The sequence below is a fragment of the Selaginella moellendorffii genome, unplaced genomic scaffold (assembly GCF_000143415.4).
Source record: "Selaginella moellendorffii unplaced genomic scaffold, v1.0 SELMOscaffold_48, whole genome shotgun sequence".
Taxonomy (NCBI): Eukaryota; Viridiplantae; Streptophyta; class Lycopodiopsida; order Selaginellales; family Selaginellaceae; genus Selaginella; species Selaginella moellendorffii.
This window is the reverse complement of record NW_003314309.1, coordinates 1,053,199-1,072,409: the sequence shown is the minus strand read 5'-3', so window position 1 is coordinate 1,072,409 and position 19,211 is coordinate 1,053,199. Positions and strand designations below refer to the sequence as shown.

The 19,211-nt window shown below is 43.0% G+C and overlaps 4 protein-coding genes across 4 annotated transcripts; 1 reads left to right on the top strand and 3 right to left on the bottom strand.

The window, feature by feature from the left end:
* Nucleotides 1–5: 5 nt before the first annotated feature.
* On the bottom strand, nt 6–4,910 carry LOC9647422 (leucine-rich repeat receptor protein kinase EMS1). Its single transcript, XM_024686431.1, has one exon. The coding sequence runs from the start codon at nt 4,177–4,179 to the stop codon at nt 40–42; it is 4,140 nt and encodes a 1,379-aa protein (XP_024542199.1). The 5' UTR covers nt 4,180–4,910; the 3' UTR covers nt 6–39.
* Nucleotides 4,911–7,974: 3,064 nt separating this feature from the next.
* Nucleotides 7,975–8,682, bottom strand: LOC9647421 (cyclin-dependent kinases regulatory subunit 2). The gene is made up of 3 exons (XM_002981292.2): nt 8,523–8,682; nt 8,383–8,443; nt 7,975–8,316 (listed from the first exon to the last, which is right to left on the bottom strand). The coding sequence occupies exons 1-3, from the start codon at nt 8,573–8,575 to the stop codon at nt 8,146–8,148; spliced, it is 285 nt and encodes a 94-aa protein (XP_002981338.1). The 5' UTR covers nt 8,576–8,682; the 3' UTR covers nt 7,975–8,145.
* A 78-nt stretch (nt 8,683–8,760) lies between these two features.
* LOC9647604 lies at nt 8,761–10,019 on the bottom strand. Its single transcript, XM_024686326.1, has 6 exons — nt 9,786–10,019; nt 9,559–9,726; nt 9,455–9,508; nt 9,258–9,401; nt 9,076–9,129; nt 8,761–8,925 (listed from the first exon to the last, which is right to left on the bottom strand). Exons 1-6 carry the CDS (start codon nt 10,017–10,019, stop codon nt 8,761–8,763), a joined length of 819 nt encoding a protein of 272 aa, XP_024542094.1.
* A 3,350-nt stretch (nt 10,020–13,369) lies between these two features.
* Nucleotides 13,370–14,545, top strand: LOC9647420 (peroxidase P7). The gene is made up of 3 exons (XM_002981400.2): nt 13,370–13,582; nt 13,644–13,826; nt 13,896–14,545. The coding sequence occupies exons 1-3, from the start codon at nt 13,379–13,381 to the stop codon at nt 14,463–14,465; spliced, it is 957 nt and encodes a 318-aa protein (XP_002981446.2). The 5' UTR covers nt 13,370–13,378; the 3' UTR covers nt 14,466–14,545.
* Nucleotides 14,546–19,211: the final 4,666 nt, after the last annotated feature.

Sequence of the window (19,211 nt, the reverse complement as noted above, 5' to 3'; positions counted from 1 at the left end):
TGGACTTACAAAAGATTAACGTTACCATTGTTACATTCACTATAGCTCTAACTCCTTGAGCTGACGTACAACTTCCATCATGGGCGGGCGCTTCATGGGCTCATCCGCCGTACACACCATCGCAATGTGGAGGACCTGGTGCATGCAGGACCTCCACGTGGCTCGCGTAGCCACCGCCACGTCGAGTACCTCGTCACTTTTACCCTGCCGTACCATGGACCTCACCCAGCCCACCAAGTTACCAATCTCAGTGTCCTTGAAGTCCGGCCCAGTCGGCTCCTTCCCCGTCACCAGCTCCAGCAAGATGACGCCATAGCTGTAGACGTCACCCTTTGACGTAGCACGCCACGTCATACCGTACTCGGGCGGGATATACCCGAAAGTCCCGGCGATGTCCGTGCTGACGTGCGTGTCGTACGCCGAGATCAGCCGCGCCAGCCCAAAGTCCGCGACACGTGGCTCGAAGTCGGCGTCCAGGAGAATGTTGCTCGCCTTGACATCGCGATGGATGACATGTGGCACGATCCCATGGTGGAGAAACGCCAGGCCACGCGCCGCGCCCACCGCGATGCGCAGCCGGCGGTCCCACGTCAGGGCCTCCAGCGCGTCGGTTCGATTCCGGAGCCACACGTCAAGGCTCCCGTTGACCATGTAGTCGTACACCAGCAGCCGCTCCTCGCCGTACGAGCAGTAACCCAGCAGAGTTACCAAGTTACGGTGCTTTACCTTACCCAGCGTCTCCATCTCGGCCAGGAACTCGCGGCAGCTGCTACCGCTGCTTACCGCGCGGTAGTCCCGGACCGGCGCCAGCTTCTTGACCGCCACCGTGCGGCCGTCGGGCAGTACCGCGCGGTACACCGTGCCGTACCCGCCGTCCCCGATCACGTTGGCCTTTGAGAAGCCGTTGGTCGCGGTCACGATGTCGGACAGCGTGAGCTTGAGCAGCGGTCTCTCAAACATGGCGACGTTGATGCTCAGTGGCTCCCGGGACACATCGGTGTTAGTGCCGTCCGAGCTCGTGATCATCCGGGTGCTGGCCGCGGTACCCGATATCACGCTCTTGAGGCAGCTCAATCCGCTGGAGGAGCTTGAGCCGCCGCGATCGGACGAGAATGGCGACGAGCTCGACGTCGATCCATGGCTGTTGTTGTTGTTGTGGTTGCCGCTGTTGAGCTTGATCTTCTCGCCCAGCAGCGCTTCCGACTGCTGCCGCATCATCCTCCACCGGATCGCCACAAACACGATGCAAAAAAACGCAACCGTGCTGGCCATGGTGATCGCCCAAATGGCACCCGGTTTGAGAAGCACGGGCTGGCCGCCATTGCCGCGAAGATCATCAAGCGCTCCACAGCTCACTCCCACCGCCAATCCACACAGCCCTAGATTGCCACCATACGAGAGCCGCGAGAAGTTCTTGCATATGCCCTCCTGGGGTATATCACCCGTCAACCCATTGTCCGAGACGTTGAAGAAGCCGAGCTCGGTCAACTCGCAGAGACTACCCGGTATACCCCCGACGAGCTTGTTCACAGACAGATCCAGGTAGCTCAGCTGCAAGATGCCTCCAATCTCGCTTGGAATCTCGCCAGTCAACGAGTTCTTGCTCAAGTCGAGGAACGAGAGACCCGTCAAGTTTCCAATGCTTCTCGGGAGATCCCCGGTCAGGGCATTGTAGCTGAGATTGAGAGCCTGCGCCTGATGCCACTGGAAGCTGTTTCTAAGCAGCCGATCGATGCTCCCGCTGAGAGAGTTCTTCTGGAGGAACAGGCCCACGATGGAAACCAATCCGGAGAAGGAATCCGGGAGCGATCCAGTGAGCCCATTGCCACTGGCGTCGAGGTGACTCAATCCTAAGAGCTGCCCGAGATGATCCGGGATGGATCCCGTGAGAGCATTGCCCGAGATGTTGAGCTTGACCAGCCTCTCCAAGTTGCCCAGCTCGGGTGGTATTTGCCCCGTCAACCTGTTAAACCCGAGGTTGAGCCCCTGGAGCTTGGAGTTCTCTCCGAGCTGCCAGGGAATCCTCCCCTGGAGCATGTTGCTCGAAAGATCCAAGGTGGTGAGGTTGGCGAGCAAAGATATCTCGGGCGGTATCCTCCCCTGGAGCAAATTGTTGGAGAGATCGAGCTCCACGAGCACCGAGCACTGGCCGATCCCGGAAGGAATGGGACCCGTGAGCGAGTTGTGTGACAGATCCAAAACCCCGTGATGCTGGACGAAGCCCGACTCGGGCGGCACTGCGATCTGAAACAAGCTCGCCACCTCGGCTGGAATTTGCCCCGAGAGCCGGTTGTGTGAGAGAACCAGGCAATCCAGCCCGACCAGCTTACCGATCTCGGGCGGTATGGCACCGCCAAGGCGATTGCCACCGAGATCCAGCGTCGTCAACCCAGTGGTACCACCAAAGATCTCTCGTGGAATCACCCCATCGAATGCATTCCCAGCCAGAGAGAGCACCGTCAAGCTCTTGAGAAGTCCGAGCTCGCTGGGCAGCGGACCGCTGAGCCGGTTGCGATCCAGGTACAAGTGCTGCAAATTCTCCATCCCTCCCACCAGCGGGCTCAGCCCGCCCTCGAGAAGATTGTCGCTCGCGTAGATCTCCATGAGCTGCGTCGCGTGCCACAGCTCGTCGGGGATGGATCCCACGAAGAAATTCGTGCTGATGTCCAAGATCACGAGCTTGGGGAGATCCGAGAAGTACCGCGGGATTTCACCCGTGAGCCGGTTGCCGGTGACGTCGAGCTGCGTGAGATTGCCGCACCGCCGCAGCGTACCGCCTGCCAGGGACCCGGTCAACGTGTTGTGGTCAAGGGTCAACTGAGAGAGGAGACCTGCGTCGCACAGCTCGGGCGGTATGCTGCCGGTGAGCTGGTTGTTATCCAGGCCCAGGTCTGTTACCGCACGGCACTGCCCGAGCTCCGGCGGTATACTGCCCGAGAACGAGTTCGTGGAGAGCAGTATGGAGTCCGCGAGCTGCCACTGCCCGATCCAGCGCGGGATTGGTCCCGAGAGCGAATTCCCCACCACCGAGAACGTGATGATCTTTTCCAGCGCCGCGAGATCGTCAGGGAGAGGCCCGGAGAGCTGATTGAAGGCCAGATTGAGGAGCTCGAGGCTGGAGCACCGCCCGAGCGACGCCGGGATGGATCCATTGAGCTGCGCGGACGCAATGCTGATGGATTGGATCCGGGAGAGATCACCGATGGAATCCGGGATGGGCGATTGGAGGGGATTGTTGGAGAGATCGAGCTTGCGGAGCGATGGCGGGAGGGAACGAGGGATGGGACCTGTGAGCTTGCAGTTGGCGGCGTAGAGGATCTCGAGCTTGGAGAGTTTCCCGATGGAGGGCGGGATGGAACCGAGCAGCGCAGAGTTGAGGCCGAGAGAGAGCTCGGTGAGGTTGGAGAGATCACCGATGCTGGGCGGGATCTCGCCAGTGAGGGAATTGTTGGCGAGGTCGAGGATCTGGAGCGAGCGCGAGAGATTGGACGCTGGGATGGTGCCGGACAAGAGATTGCTGCTCAAATCCAGCTGCCGCAGCGCCGCTAGGGAGAAGATCGATGGAGGGATGTGGCCGAAGAGGCTGTTTCCGCCAAGAACAAGCTCCTCTAGGCGCTGATCCTGCCCAGCGCACGGCTGCTGGTCTAGACTCGAGAAGAAATTCGCGGAGAGATCGAGCTTCCTGAGCTGCCCACCCAACAGCGCGCATAGGTCGATCCTCCCCGTGAGAGAATTCGAGGCGAGATTGAGCTCCTCGAGATTTTGGGGCGGTGGAGAGACGAACCGATCAAAGCTGGCGCCTTGGAGGAGATTGTGGCTTAGATCCAGGCGCTTGATCTTGGGCAGCTGCCAGAGCTGTGGAGGGATCTCGCCCGAGAGGGCGTTGTTGCTGAGATCGAGCTCCTCGAGTACCGGGAGCCCTAGCAGCGCGGTGGCGGCGGAGATTGGGCCTTGCAGCTCCAGGCCGCTGAGCGAGATGGCCACGATTGCCCCCGTGGACGCGCACGAGATCCCTGTCCATTTCTTGGCGCCGCATGGCGACGAACCGATGATCCAGTCGCCCAGAGCCTGGGAATTGGTGAGCCCACTTCGGAAATCCAGGAGAGGATTCACGCTCGCCCCGCTGCTCGTCGAAATCCACAGCCCAGTGACAAGAATGGCGATGAAATTCGCGATCATGGTCGCGAGCTGGAATTCTCTTCTCTTCTCTTCCCTCCCTCCTGTGTGATCAGCCGATTCTTTCTTTGCCCATTCTTTTCCTTTTCTTTCCTCGCCGCGACTGTTTCTAACGTACCAAGGAGGACAAACCACAAGATTTCGGCCAAACTGTTCTTCCTTTGGCGGCTACTCGCGCGATCGAAAGCGGGGAGAAAGAAAAAACTAGAGCTTGATCGAGAAGTAGAGATCCCAGGGGTGAAAAAGAAAAGGATAGAAATCACGCCGTTACGGTGGATCCAAAGAGCGTATCACCCGCCAACCTGAAGATCACGAAACAATGATCTACTTTCTCTCCCTTGCGCGATCCAAGACTCTCGCATTTCTTGCATTGCTCGAGACACCATCGCCATTCCCCTCACACACCACCCCCGGCGGGCGCGTCACGAAGAACAAGCCCATCACAAACTAGAAAAAACAAAGAGATTTTTTACAAGCTCGCTGTCACGCAGAAATGGCACCCACACGAGAGAGGCGAGAGATCGCTTTAGGAGAATGGAATGCCGAATGGAATGGAATGGAATGGGATGGATGGACCGATCGATTCGTGCGAGGAATTTCACCAAGATTCGCTGCTGCTGCTGCTGCTGCTGCTGCTCTTTTTCTGGCTGCTGCTGCCCATGACAAGGAATTCATTCTGGGCTGAGGAAATGTCATGCCAAACAGCGCACTCTCATGCCCCGCAAAAGAGTCAAACAAAGAAATTATTCGCAAGCAACAAAAGGGCGAACAGGGGCATATTCCACGCATGGCTGGGGTGTGTAATTTAACATAACAGATCTCCTTTAAAACTTTAGTGTAAACAAAAAGGTGGCGCTGGCCCCATGGTTCTTCTTCTTTTCAATTTTCTTCTCTTTTTTCTTTTAATTTTTAAAGCTTGTTTTTTATTGCACTGGACAAGATGACGACAGAATGCAGAACATCGGACATCTCAGTTTTATATTTTATGAAAATACCTCTTTGGGTTTGTGAAGCTGTAAAATGGCATACTATCGCTATACGAGAAGCCTCTATACAGAGACATGTATACAATAATACAGCAACCTCCCGCTGCCTTGGTGAAAGTGATGAAGTTTCAACAGTTTGTTGTCTCACTCAACCTCTTTCAATTCCTGTACTCAGGACTAGAACAAAATGTTGAACTTTTGTTTGTCTTCTCATTCTTTTGAGGCTGGCGCTGCTGCTGCTGCTGCTGGCTGGCTGGCTGGCTAGACTGGCACTGCCTTTCGTTATTTTCGCGAAAGTACACGACCCCTAGGACTGTAACATGTTGTGTGGCACTTCGCGCGATGAAAGGAATCATCCCAGGGAAGAGCGTAACATACAAAGCGGTAACAGGATACAGAGTTAGCCTAGAGAATGACATGAGTTCCATTCACGAGTGTTTTGTCATCACAAAGCCTGGCTTGACATGAAGTTCAGCATCACAAGTGAACTCAGAGGAGAGGAAAAGTGGCCTTTACTCCAAGATCAGGGCTAGAGCTGATGCTACAAGTACATGCTACTTGCTATAGGGAGTATGGTATTATGATAACATTGTTTTCCAACCAGCTGTGGCTGCACTGGTGGCAGTGGTCTGGACAGTTTCCTGGGAGAGGGTCAGGAACTCAGCAGGGACTCCATTATCTATTTCTCTATCTATCATTCTCCAGCTCAATTTGTACAGGAAGAAAAAGCTGTGTACATGAAAGTCATGACCAGCAACAAACTATTCAGTTTATTTTATTTGCATTTTGTAATATTTGTTTTTCATGAGCACAAGGGAATAGTTGGTCTTCAATCAAAAACCTACAGCCACCTTTTTCCATCGTGCAATGCAGCTATGGGAGATATATATATATATTTTCTGATTGACAGGAGGGCAAAGCAGTTTTTGGGCATTGTTTGTACACTTTTTTCAAAGTTTTTTCTATTTCTTATGGTATTATCAACTTATTCTATCTTACAAAACAAACTTACCAATATTGTCTCTGGAATATCTTTGGCGTTGCTTGCATGCCTACATCTGATATGATCCAGACTACAAACACATGTCGCTCTGTGGGGAGGACGAAACATATGCAATTCCTTCCAGAAACAAAACCAAATATCTTTTGCTCTAATGTAGTTTTTTGATGCATTGCGTGTGCTGATGAGCAGAGCAGACTGTGATTGATTTGATTTGATTCACAGAACGCCTTGAGTGCCAAGCAAAAAATCCCCGAAATCCCCCAACTTTCTGAAGAAGTTCATGCGCCATTCTGTGTAGGAGCCTCCTTTGACAATAATATATTCCCAATGACCTCACGTGATCGAATAAATACGCTATACAAGGCTCAAGTACAGAAGCTCTCCCGGGAAAACATAACTTATACCTCTGGATTCATCCGTGCTCCCTCATGTCAAGCAAACTTCCTTGAAATCGGATTCCTGGGAAACTTTGTTTATGACTCCAACCATTTGGGGGAATCGAAACCAAGAGAAAGAAAAAAAAGTTTTTGAAAGAACACATGAGTGACAAAGCTCGGAGTCCAAGTTTACAAAGCTCGAGGCTTACGAGATCGCAGTTAAAACGGGGGTACATTGAAGTCATCCTGTAACATATCACAGCAGCAAATCTGGCCTCAAGAACACTCAACTCCAGAAGATGGTCTTTTAAAAATCCGTGTTTTCAAATTGATGTTGTTTTCTCATGTGCATTGAGCATTGGAATCACTGAAACACGAGCTCCCCACTCTGGCATCATAACTTGCTTGGGGATCAGCTCTTGCGCTGCCCTCCCATCGCTCAAAGTTTCTCGTGATCCATCCATGGCAATTTTTACAAATGCTCTCTTTCTTCCACTTAAATCTCCTTGATTATCAACATATACTTACTGGTCGTCGTGTCGTGCATTGGGATTCCCACGTGTTTTCTAATCCGTGATTAAGAATCTCGTTTTACTTTTCAACTGCGTGCTCGATCCAACCTGTGAATACAATAACCCAAAACAGAGAATCTCTCGAGCTATATAAACGCAGGGCGTCTCCATTTGTGGCCATCCAGCACCAAAGCTTCCACAAGTTCTCTCCTTTGTCACCAAAGAGCAACTTTAATCTACTTTCATTAATGGCTGCTTCCATCTCCCGTGTGGCTCTCGCATTCGCGCTCATGCTCGTGCTCGCGTTCATTGCTGTGGAGCTGAGCGTCGCGGATCCAACATGCAGCCCGGCGGGTCGCCAGTACTGCAATCCCGGTCGATGCTGCAGTCGATTCAACTGGTGTGGAACCGGGCGAGCGTACTGCGGGCGAGGGAATTGCATCGCCGGCCCGTGCTGGAGGTCTGCCGCAGCAGCGGAGTTCCACATCACGGCTGCTACGAACTATAGCTATCCTCTTGTTGTGGCTGCCGACGAGGAGCTCCCGTGAAGAACACCAAGCCAAGTTGCAATGGCCAGGATGGCTAATCTTACAATAAGTGTGTGATGTCCTCTATCAAAAGATGGTAAAACATCCTTCTTGGCAATATAATAAACTTTTGTGTGTTGGTTTGCATCTTTTCCATGATTAACACCTCCTTTCCCCATGGCTGAAATCTCTCCTAGTGCTTGGAATGAAGAAAGGTGGCCTGCTAAGCGAGAAGTTTTACCGGAAAGAGCTTTTTTGACCATGGATGGATTCCAAGTTGCAATGTTCTCTCGGGCACTGCCTGGTAGTGCTGCTGCTATGATATGACTGGTTTACCATTCACCCCACTAAAAGCATTTGGTGCTTTTGATTGGGCTAGGACACGCATTCCCATTTACATGAATGAGCTGTAGTTGATACCATATCGCTTTCACAAGTCTTGGATTTTCTTTCTAGTTTTTCTCCTCAAGAGGCAAATCTCCGAGGAAAAGAAGGACTAAAACAAGCCAGCTACACTACAACACAAATAGCTTAAATAAATTCCAAACCTGTGGATGTATATATCTACTGCTGCTGCTGCTGCTGCTGCTGCGTTTGGATCTGTGATGGCTGCTGCTGATTTTGCTGCTGGTAATTTAGAGGCCTTCTAAAGAGCATAATGTGCGGCTCCGGTCTGTGAATCGCGTAGTGAACCCAGCCTCTAGACTGCTGCACTCCAATTGTCCTCCATTCGTTCTAGAAATTTGAGAGAAAACAAGCGGGTTAAGCAAAAACAAATGCAAAGAAGAAGAACGCAAACACCTCTGTGAGAAGCTTGTTCTTTGGAAGAGCCTTGGCAACATCAGGTGGCAGCACGACATGCCTGGAAGAAAAACCAAGAAAAGAACCACCACAGATGAAGAAAAAAATGATTTTTTTCCGTGCACAACAGCTGAACTCACCGATACTCGTAGACGTCGTCGAAGTACTTCTCCGAGTACTGGATGGACGGCATTTCTTTCAAGATCGCCCGAAACTCTTCCAAGAAGACTCACAAACAAGGAGATCGGCAGCTTCGTTTGCGCTCCAATCGTGCAACCCTAGAACCCAAGGAAAAGTGGATCCAGCCGTTGACCCACCGACGGTGACGATTGTTTGAAACTATCAGGGGAATATTCTCATTTATAGAACTGTGTTTTTTCATGGGCAACTTGCTGGATTGTATCCAGGCCCTCCAAAGAAGAAGAAAGTTGCCCAGTTCGTATCGTTGTAAGTTGGATCTCCAACGTTGTAGCATCCAGGAGCTGCTACAATCCATTGCCCCAGGCTCGTGGCATCGTACAGTTTAAAATCTTGCTTCACAGTCTGGATTTTCCGATGGTAGGCTGCGTATCGAAATAATGCGCTTGGAAATCGACCACTCCCCATTTGCGTTCTTGTGTGCCTGACCCCATTCATCTGAATAGATAGAGATTAGATTCGATCGACTCTAAAAAGTTTGAGAGGGACACTCACTTTGTCGTAGTAAATCTCACCGCCACTTGCAACTTCGGTGGCACCAAGTCGAAACTCTTGCAAGAACGAGTCACGCCAGTAACCCACGTAAGTTCCAGCTAATCGCAGCCACCAATTCTTTGTTTTTTGGTCCTAAAGTTTATGCGATCTTTAGCTTCTAAATAATCTTACTTTAAAGTTACCTGGAACACGAGAAACTCTAGTTCTTGTTGAGAAGATCCGGACGTGGATTGAGCTAATACTCCCTCCAGGACGATTGTGTTGCTTACTTGGACAAATCCAGGGCATTTCAAGTTGTAGCATCCAGTTTTGTTGTACCCATCCGCCTAAGAATTCAATATCATCACCCACAAGAATATAATAATACAGATCAATCTACCGTCCAATAGACGAAAAGTCTTGGTTGGTATCCACCGTATAGAGCTGGGTACACCTACAAAACTTGTATAACGACCTAACGATGGAAGAAGACTATAGACAGACTTGCCATCCGGCCTCAATAGTGTTTCGTGGAGTTCCTCGACTTGTTCTGGATGATATAAGCCAGAGTTGTGATAAGCTAAACTCGGAGGCCTTCTCCACGTACGGTTGCCATACGTTGATGGTTGTGGAGAATCCTAGAAAGCTTCCCGTAGTATACAGAGCAGCATGCTACAAAGAATATGGTCAGCCAATATTTTGTAGATTTTAGAACATTGTGACAAGAGAACCTGATGTGTTTCTATGCCGCTTAATGTCTGTGGAGTAGCAAATTTCTTTGTATACCCGGCTTCTTTCTTCATAATAAACTCATTCGTTCCAAGATTGTAGTTGTGTTTTGAGGCATGGTGAATGGGTATTTGGCCCATTGGACATGATCCGAATTCTTTTGCAAACATCTGAACAAGCGAAGGCTTTTGTGTTGCATTTCCAAATGCACGCTGGTGCGCTACAGATGGTTCCATCTGGACAAGGGGAGATCTCTCTACAACAGTAAAAGTGACCAAGTCTTTTTCACCTGGATGGGAGAAGGGTCTGTCAAAGAAGGCTGATCTTGTATTGTGATGCATTTTACAATGTCTCCATTTGATAACTGGAACCAGATTAAACGGAAAACTGTATACTAGTTCGTTAAACATTAGGTACCTTGAAAACTTTTGAATAGGCACCAGCAAACAGAGCACAGACAAAAAACCAAAATGGCTCCATATACAATGTGATACTAGAATCCCAAAAATTTGGAATAGAAGTTGTTGATAGTCTTCTGTAAATCTTCCATATTTTTAGATTTAATGGTTATTATTTTTTTTTAAAAAAATTATTTTTATAGGTTAGATATTTTGATTACAATAATATATATTTTAAAAATAGAATATATATATATATATATATATATATAATAATAAATAAAAGGTAATATGCTAATTATAGTATTATAGCATATTTGGGACTAAATTTGGTCCATCCATTATTGCATATAAGCAAGTGTTTAATTACCAATTAATGTACCTCTTCTTATATCTTGAGCATTCACATTGGTCGAAGTGAGGGGCATTACAATTTGTAGAGAGTAAAGGGTTTTGACAATGCTTTGCTCAATATTTAGGATTATACTTTTATTTTTATTTCTTCATTCTTTTTTTGATCTACACTTATATACCTATTAAATTAGTTTTTACTTTTCAATCTTTATTACAATCTCTTCTTCCACCATGTCATGTCATTAGTAATTGAGGAGTCTATTGTCTAAGACTACAAATGATGCATTATTGTTGTCACTTAACAATGTTATTCTTGTGGCTATATCCTTTTTAGAGTAAACTTTTGGTGTTGTGTGGCATGATTCTATTGATGTTGGTCTAATCTTTGATGTGTTATTATATCTAGCTTCTATGTAACATGATTATGTGGCTTCTTCTATTCTCAATCTCCTGATATCTCTTACTGATATGGAGTACAATTGTGATATCAATAAGAGAGCTGATTGTAATTTAACTAAACATATGTTCTAGACTTAGTCATTTGTAGGTGTGCTAGCCAGAAATGGCATACACTATATTTATAAATGGTAATGGCAAAGTTAGCTTACTATAAAAATTAAGCTCTCTTTACACAAACTCTTGAATTGAATCAACACTAGTCAGTTCTTTTGCTACCTTTCTCTTACCTTGCATCTTAGATTGGTGTTCTTAGCCTACAGTTTTGATAATTGCTATAATGATGTTGTGAATGTGATTATAGGTATCAAAATTTACATGTTAATGAGTCTTTTTGGATATTCTTCTTTTACTGCCACAATGGTAAAAAGTTGGTATTGTTAAACCTTATTCAATCTCTGCCCAAGCTAGTAGAGAAATTAGTCATCATGTATATACTTTTGCCAAATAAACATAAAGTAGAAACTTCTATATATTACCTGTTGAGCATACTCGGCCTAGCTTGCACTTGATAGTGTTGGAAACCTTTGTGATATTGAGTTTGGTCTCTCAATATTTTTTATGTAATAACTTACTATATCTAGCAAGACACCCTATCATTTCCCATATGTTAGTTTTGTTTGAAAGTGTCTAAATTAGCAAGTAAGGTATATTTGTAGAATGTAGAAATTGTTTTGAACACAATAGTGTTATTCACATATTCAAATTTAAAATTTAGCATCATTTCATATTTAATAAATTTTTGTTCATGGGATTGGGGTGAAAGCCCAAAATGTGCTTTCATATAGATATAAAAGGAGGGGAACATATAGTAGGGATAGTGGGTATATTGGGTATGGTTGATCAATTTGAGGTATAGTTTAACTCTCTGCTTGTATATTTGTCTTTGTTTTGCATCTAATTTGGGTCTAAGCCCAAATTCCATACCATGCTAACTGGTGGAATATTTATATTTTCACATTAAACTACCAATATGCTAAAATAACACTAAACTCTTATTTTGCATGTTGGCTCTAGCATTGAGATGGTGGATGCTTAAGGACTGTTCCAATATCACTCTATACTTCTATTATTTTGTTCTTTAGGCTATACACTCAAAAGTCATTCTATGCTTTCATTTTTTTATTCTTTAGTTGTATGATTGAGAGTTTAGCTTTGTTCCTTTATTTAATAGCCAGAGCTTTGAAATTCAAATTCCACTTCAATACCCTTGGCCCATACATTTAAAGTTTATATTCTATTTTGTGGTTATTCTATAATAAATCACTATAGGGTCAAGGGTGAAAATCATATGTGACACAGATGAGAAGTCATCCAAGATCATATCATTGGCATAATCAAAATCCTTTATATACTTTTAATTTTAAATTAACAAAATCAAAGAGGAGTGTGAAGCCCTTATTAAGGTGGGGTTGTTATTGTATCTAGATGTTATCTTTGTAACAAAATAATCTAAAATTGATAGTATATGATTTCAAATTATAGTTTTTATTTTTGATTATTATTTTGACTAATTTTTATTAGTATTTTTAATATTAATATTTTTTAAATGTAATTTTGGACAGAAAAAAGGATAAATATTTTTATTTTATATTTATAGTAATAATAATTTAATTTATATATTTTAAAAATATGCATATTTATGTAATATAATAATATTTTACACCACTTAGTATAACAAAAAACATAAATTGTTATTAAATACATGTTAAATTTTATTTTAAGTCTGTATTAAGTTCTAAAACATTATTATTTTGTGTTGGAATAACTAGATTTAATATGAAAAACTATTTTTCTCTTTTTTATAAGAGTTTTATGATATTTTAAATAATGTAGAAATAAATTATAAGAATTATATTTTTCTATTAATTTTAGTCTCAAAAGTACTCGGTGAAGATCCTAAAGAGGATCTAGGAGGAGGCTTTCTCCTCGAAAGTTTTAATGTCTTATTCGCAAGGTTTTTCTGTGGAGGCATTAGCCAGCAAAGAAAAATTGTAACAGGCAGGATGCTTTGGTGGCAGAAAGGGAGTGATTAGAAAAACTTGTCCAAAGTCACAGGATGCATTTGAGCGGTACTTGACTTTTTTTTGCGTCATGACAAGCTTGATCATCTCTTGTGAGATTTGGAAGTTGTGAGATATGGTTCTTTCGAGGGTGAAATGTTTGAACTTGTGTGCCATCGCCGACTTTCACCACATGAAATGGATACGACTTATTCCATCACAAAACAAAAAGCTTGTCAAAATACACCGGCTCGAGTTGTGTTTAATATCATTCACCACCGTGGCACCCGTGCTCAATACGGCAAGGCTCTATCTATAAATGCAACCCTTCCAGACGTTTCAAAGGCCAGGCCTTTCGAGTGAAGCTAAAGCTCAAGCGGATAGATGGCGATCATGTCCTTCGTGCTTGTGTTGTTGCTGGCTCTGCATGGAAGTGCTCTGGGCCAAACTTTGAACTCCAGCTTCTACCGCTCCTCGTGCCCAAATCTCACCACCATCGTGAGAGCTGCAGTGCAGCAGGCCGTCCAGGCAGAGGCTCGAATCGCAGCCTCGTTTGTTCGCCTCCATTTCCACGACTGCTTTGTCAATGTAGAAAGCTTCCATAACTTTCATTCAAGCATATTGAAAGAACCATGCATTTGTCTTGCAGGGATGCGATGCTTCCATTCTTCTCGACGGCACAAACCTGGAGCAAAACGCGTTTCCAAACGCTGGCTCCGCCCGTGGCTTCGACATCGTCGACTCCATCAAGAGCTCCGTCGAGAGCTCCTGCCCGGGTGTTGTCTCCTGCGCTGACTTACTGGCGCTCATTGCCCGGGACTCCGTAGTCGCGGTAAACTCTCAAAGTGAACGGTCAAAAGCTTACAATGTCAACGCTTTTCGTTTTGTGGTGTTTTTACAGCTGAACGGGCCTTCGTGGACGGTGGTGTTTGGAAGGAGGGATAGCTTAACAGCAAGCCAATCTGCCGCAAATGCCAACCTTCCTCCTCCAACTTTGAATGCCTCAGCTCTCATCACGAGTTTTCAAAACCAGGGGCTTTCAACCACAGATATGGTGGCTCTCTCCGGGGCTCACACCATTGGGCAGGCCCGGTGCACCACCTTTAAGGCTCGGCTCTACGGGCCCTTCCAAAGAGGTGACCAGATGGATCAAAGTTTTAACACCTCGTTGCAAAGCTCGTGCCCGAGCAGCAATGGCGACACCAATCTCTCGCCGCTCGACGTCCAGACGCCCACCAGCTTTGACAATCGCTACTTTAGGAACTTGCAGAGTCGGAGAGGGTTGCTTTTCTCGGACCAGACGCTCTTTTCGGGGAACCAGGCCAGCACGAGGAATCTCGTCAACTCATACGCTTCGAGCCAGAGCACTTTCTTCCAGGACTTTGGCAATGCAATGGTAAGGATGGGCAATATCAATGTGTTGACTGGATCCAATGGAGAGATTCGAAGAAACTGTGGAAGAACAAACTAGCTTGAGAAGAAGTATACTTGATAAACACCTTGGAACCAAGATAATTTTTATATATTGAAAAATTCTAGTTCACTTTGCCACAGTATTTACAATTTGGAGCCAAGAGCGGCTTGATATTGATCATTCCAGTCGCAAAGTCCCGGAAAAATCGCACTTGATCCATGGCATAAGTGTGCACCAGCTGCGCAACTGTCCAATCACCACCACTCCACAGTGTCTGGTCAGAGTGGAACAATCCACTGAAATTTATCAAGTTCTTGTAGTACTTGTTGTCAAACACCACTCGAGTTTGCAAATCTAGAGGAGAAAGATTTGAGTCACCACCACTGCTGGGACACTGGCTCCTGAGCGATTGGTTGTAGTAAGGGTCATATAATCTGGCGAAGAGCTCAGCGATGGACCATAATCCAAGCTCTTCTGTTTCGCCCAGAGCTGAGCATACCGCCCAGCTCTTGCAAAGCTAACAGAAACGTATACCTCGTCGCAGTTCAGTGCTGTTGTGAGACGGTGAGCAATGAATATGGCGGCCGCGAGAGACGATAGAATTTCTGCCTCGGTGGTGGAATCTAGAGAAAACAACGTTGCTTCATCACACAACCTGATAAGAAAACGCGTCGTGAAACGTTCAAGGGAACACAGCTGACTTACAAGATTCGCACGGATTTGAGGAATGCTCTTGTCAGCGCTATCTCTCCTCCACTCAGCTGCAACGGAAGTAAAGAGCTTTGAATACCTTTAGTCCCCTCTCGCCAAACCATGGTTTTGTATTGCTTTGGAAACTTGAGAATTGACTCATGAATGGCAGCTTGTTTCGTGTTGAAAACAATCTGAGGTAACCATAAGTGGTTAGTAGTTCATCTTTTTTTTTGCGGTACTACTCTAATACCCAATTAAAAATCTTTGATATTCTGATCACCTGTAATCGAGATACTTGAGCACTACGTTCACTTTCTGATAAACAAGCTTACCGTTCCAGATCAGTTGCAGTTTTAAAACCTATAAGAATTCTCAAAGCAACTAGGCCAGATTTAAAGTAGACTGGACCAGCAGACGAGCTGAATCCGAAACAATTGTGGTAACCTAAAGACCTTGGTAAAGTGCTGCCAAGAGGAATGCTGCGAAGCTCGACAATCCAGATCCCGTAATAGATGGAATTTGGCTAGATACTTGAACGAAGAATGGGAGAAATCTTTACCCATGGGAACAATTAAGATATTGAGGCCCTAGTCTGGTTTAAGATGTATTCCAAGTACTTGAAAACACCTTACATATAGAAAACGAGAAGACAAGCTAGAAAGGCTCTTAAAACAAAAAGTTAAGTACCAACAAAGAACATAATTCCCCACATATGATTCAATTGATCTACTTCCTGGGACAAAGACAATGAAATTAGGAGCCTTTTTATACAAAAAAGAGGATGTGGATCGATTGTTTCACTGAAAAGGCAACACCGAGTAGCCTCTACTTGCTTTCCAAGGAACTGACAATCACCAATCTAGTCCAGCAAAGTATCAAAAAACCTAGCTCTCTAAACGAAATACTTAAGATTCTAGTGTTGGAGCTCTCCATTGAATATATGAGATGAATATTCTCATCCCAAATAAGTAAATACTTCATATTGTAAATCTATAATAAAACAATTTATGAGTGATTAGCTCCAAAACCTTTGTTTATATACAAAAGTGAGTTTTCGGGATTGAAACTAATCCAATCGCTATCAAAATCCCACTATATTAATATTAATATACAACATCATAATTATATATTTAGACCTCACATCATCCTCTCCTCTTTTGGAAGGATGGAAGGCAATTAGGGTTGATAGGCTGGGATTTGGAGGAACATCAAAAAGAGGCATTTGTAGATTTGTAAGTGGTGTTAATTATTCTTGATCCCTTTGTACAAAATACTTTAATTGCTACATATATACAGTTTCTGGAGGATTGGCCAATTGATTGTTATATTAAATTTTATAAACTTGTGGTCCAACTTGTTGCAATAACTGATACAAATTAAGTAAAGAGCCCTTTAAACAAAAATTGGGAAAACGAACTAGCATTAGATCATCCAATTTATAGTTTGCAAGTGGATGATGATAAGAGTTGTAATGTTATTATTGTCCCACTTGTACACAACTCAAATGTTCAATAAACTCTGCTTGAACTAGTGAAAAAATACTCATTAAATATTAATTCTTAGACCTATCATCAGTAGCTCATAGCAATTAGAAAGATAAACTCAACTTTATTGGTAATATTGGATCATAACCATATAAGAATTTATATAATGAAGCACTAATGGAATTCTGTACCTTTGTGACATATGCATATTAAAAAAAAAGTAAATAACCATCCTAATTTAAATACAAGAACTTCATGTACTTCACAATTATTCTTTTGAAGTTCCAAACAATTTGTTATAGCAAACCATTCATTTATGGATGATAAACACTTGTGAAAGTGTGATATATCCCCAATCAAGATGTTAAATTATAAAATGCCTTAGCCATTAATGCAAGATCATTATTCAAGAGAATCTGCTTTGGATAAAAATATTAGAACACCACCTGATTGAGGAAAAAATACTCAATAATAATTGCAAATGCACTAGTAAGAGCATCAACTTTCACCCAATGAATTAAGTAGTCAAAAGTAATAATGACACATTCATTACAAGTAATTGACCATGTTAAAGGCTCTATCATATCAAATGCCATCAACTCAAATGAACAGGAAATTGCAATTGACTCCAATTATCCTTTTATAACATGAGGGGAAGTATTATGAGTTTAGCATTAAAAATAGTTACACATATATTAGATAATATCATGTCATATCTCCGGCTAATAGAAAGATTTACATAACTTTTTAATCATACAGCAATATCCTATATGCCCACCTAGAATAAAAGAATCATAATAAGCATAAAGAAAGTGTGAAATAAATATCAAAGGCACCACTAACCATAAATAATCATCAAGACCTCTCCCCATAAAATAAAGAAGATTGTTTTCAAATACTGAAATGACAAATTATTAGCAAGTAATGTAAGATTTTTAAACTTATTACAAAGCTTTCAGATCTATAATTTAACCTTTTAAGCTTTATGAACCTCATTAAGAAAAGGTAAATCTTGCTCTACATATCTTGTGGATATTGAACATCAAATACAAGTTTTTAAAGAATATTTAATGATGAATTTATAGGAAGATAATGTTTATAAGCTTAAATGGATTCCTATTTATGATAATTTAATTAATTTAAGGGTAGCTTTGAAGACGAGTTGGAGGTAGGTGTCAATCTTTTAATCTGCCATTTAATTATTTTTCTTTGCTTTATTTCCTAACTTTTTTTCTATTTCTCAACTTAAGCCACCTTCTTATGTTCCTAATGTTTCTTATTCATTTGCAATATTTTATTCTACTAACATATTGATCTTTTGTGACTCTTATGATTTTTATTTTTAATTTAGTGTTGAGTTAAGTATTTTTTGTCCTTCTCATACTAATCTAGATGTTGAATATATGTTTTGTAGCACATTGATGATGGGATAAAATTTATATATATTGTTACCATAAATTTTTAGAACCTTGGGGGATAAATAGGGATAAAATAGCCACTAAAAGCTCTTATATTATCCCTTTTTCCAATTGGCTTAAGAGGAGGGAGATAAATATATTATAACTTGAAATTTTTCAAATTTAATGTATATCTCTAAATATAAGCGCTACTAAGAGTCTTTATTTTACCATTATTACTAAAGAATTTATATGTTCCCTTGAAACTATAGATTTTTTGTAAGCTCTTGAATTTGAATTTCTTGGGAAGTTATTTAACCCAGTACTATTCAAACCCAAGGATGTTTAACCTCAAATATCCCAAAACCCTTAACTGATTCAAAAAAAGGGTGCACTCTTGTTCATGGGCCCTTTCCCTTTATATTTAAACCCCATAGATCATCTATCAAATCATTCTCTTTGGTTGTTTACATTTTTATATTGATTTTCTAGCCTCAATTGTTAAATTGTGTATTAAGAAGGTTAAGAGGTACTTATTTTGTGATGGCCAAAATTTTTTATATGAAAGGGAATTATATTCTCTAAACTTTGAGCACATTTCATTTTTTTATTTTTCCATTTCCGCTTTGACAATTATTGAAAATTCCTTTTTAAGGATTAGGAAGAAGCATCCAAGTATTACTAACCTAAAAAAGAATCATTTGATATATAAGTTTAGTATGTCTAGGTTTATTTATGAGATTCCAACCCTTAGTAAAAGAGAAGACATATTTTATGAGGTTCATAGGTAGAGGACTTAATAAGGAAGTAGGTAATAGACTTTTGGAATCTATAAAACTTTAACAATGTTACAGGAAAAAGTTCTTCTAGTAGAATATGAAAGCTTAAGTCGCAAGATTCTTAAAAAATTGTATGCCATGAAAGGAAAAAGAAATTTGCATAACTGAATAAGTTAATAGAACTAAAGCTAACATAAATTCTTACATTCTTCAGTATGTATAAACCTTACAAAGTATTAGGAATTTTTGGCAAGGTACAACTATGTGGTAGTGGGCTCATAAAATGGGTGGATGTTACACTTTTGAAGACTAAGAAGCCTCAAAAGGTTAATGTTTGGTTCTTTAAGAAGGTCATATACAAATATGGAGTTTTAAGAAATTGTATTATCAAATAATGGATATGAATTCCTAATAAAATTGTGATAAATACTTGAAAATCTTCATAAATCT

Coding starts and splice junctions, on each gene's coding strand:
- LOC9647422 (XM_024686431.1), bottom strand. CDS start 4,179: ATGATCGCGAATTTCATCGCCATTCTTGTCACTGGGCTGTGGATTTCG.
- LOC9647421 (XM_002981292.2), bottom strand. CDS start 8,575: ATGCCGTCCATCCAGTACTCGGAGAAGTACTTCGACGACGTCTACGAG. Junction 8,444..8,522: donor GACGACGTCTACGAGTATCG/GTGAGTTCAGCT, acceptor TTTTTCTTCCAG/GCATGTCGTGCTGCCACCTG. Junction 8,317..8,382: donor AGAACAAGCTTCTCACAGAG/GTGTTTGCGTTC, acceptor TCAAATTTCTAG/AACGAATGGAGGACAATTGG.
- LOC9647604 (XM_024686326.1), bottom strand. CDS start 10,019: ATGGAACCATCTGTAGCGCACCAGCGTGCATTTGGAAATGCAACACAA. Junction 9,509..9,558: donor CTATTGAGGCCGGATGGCAA/GTCTGTCTATAG, acceptor CAAGTTTTGTAG/GTGTACCCAGCTCTATACGG. Junction 9,130..9,257: donor TAGAGTTTCTCGTGTTCCAG/GTAACTTTAAAG, acceptor TTCTTGCAAGAG/TTTCGACTTGGTGCCACCGA.
- LOC9647420 (XM_002981400.2), top strand. CDS start 13,379: ATGGCGATCATGTCCTTCGTGCTTGTGTTGTTGCTGGCTCTGCATGGA. Junction 13,583..13,643: donor TCCACGACTGCTTTGTCAAT/GTAGAAAGCTTC, acceptor TTTGTCTTGCAG/GGATGCGATGCTTCCATTCT. Junction 13,827..13,895: donor CCCGGGACTCCGTAGTCGCG/GTAAACTCTCAA, acceptor GTGTTTTTACAG/CTGAACGGGCCTTCGTGGAC.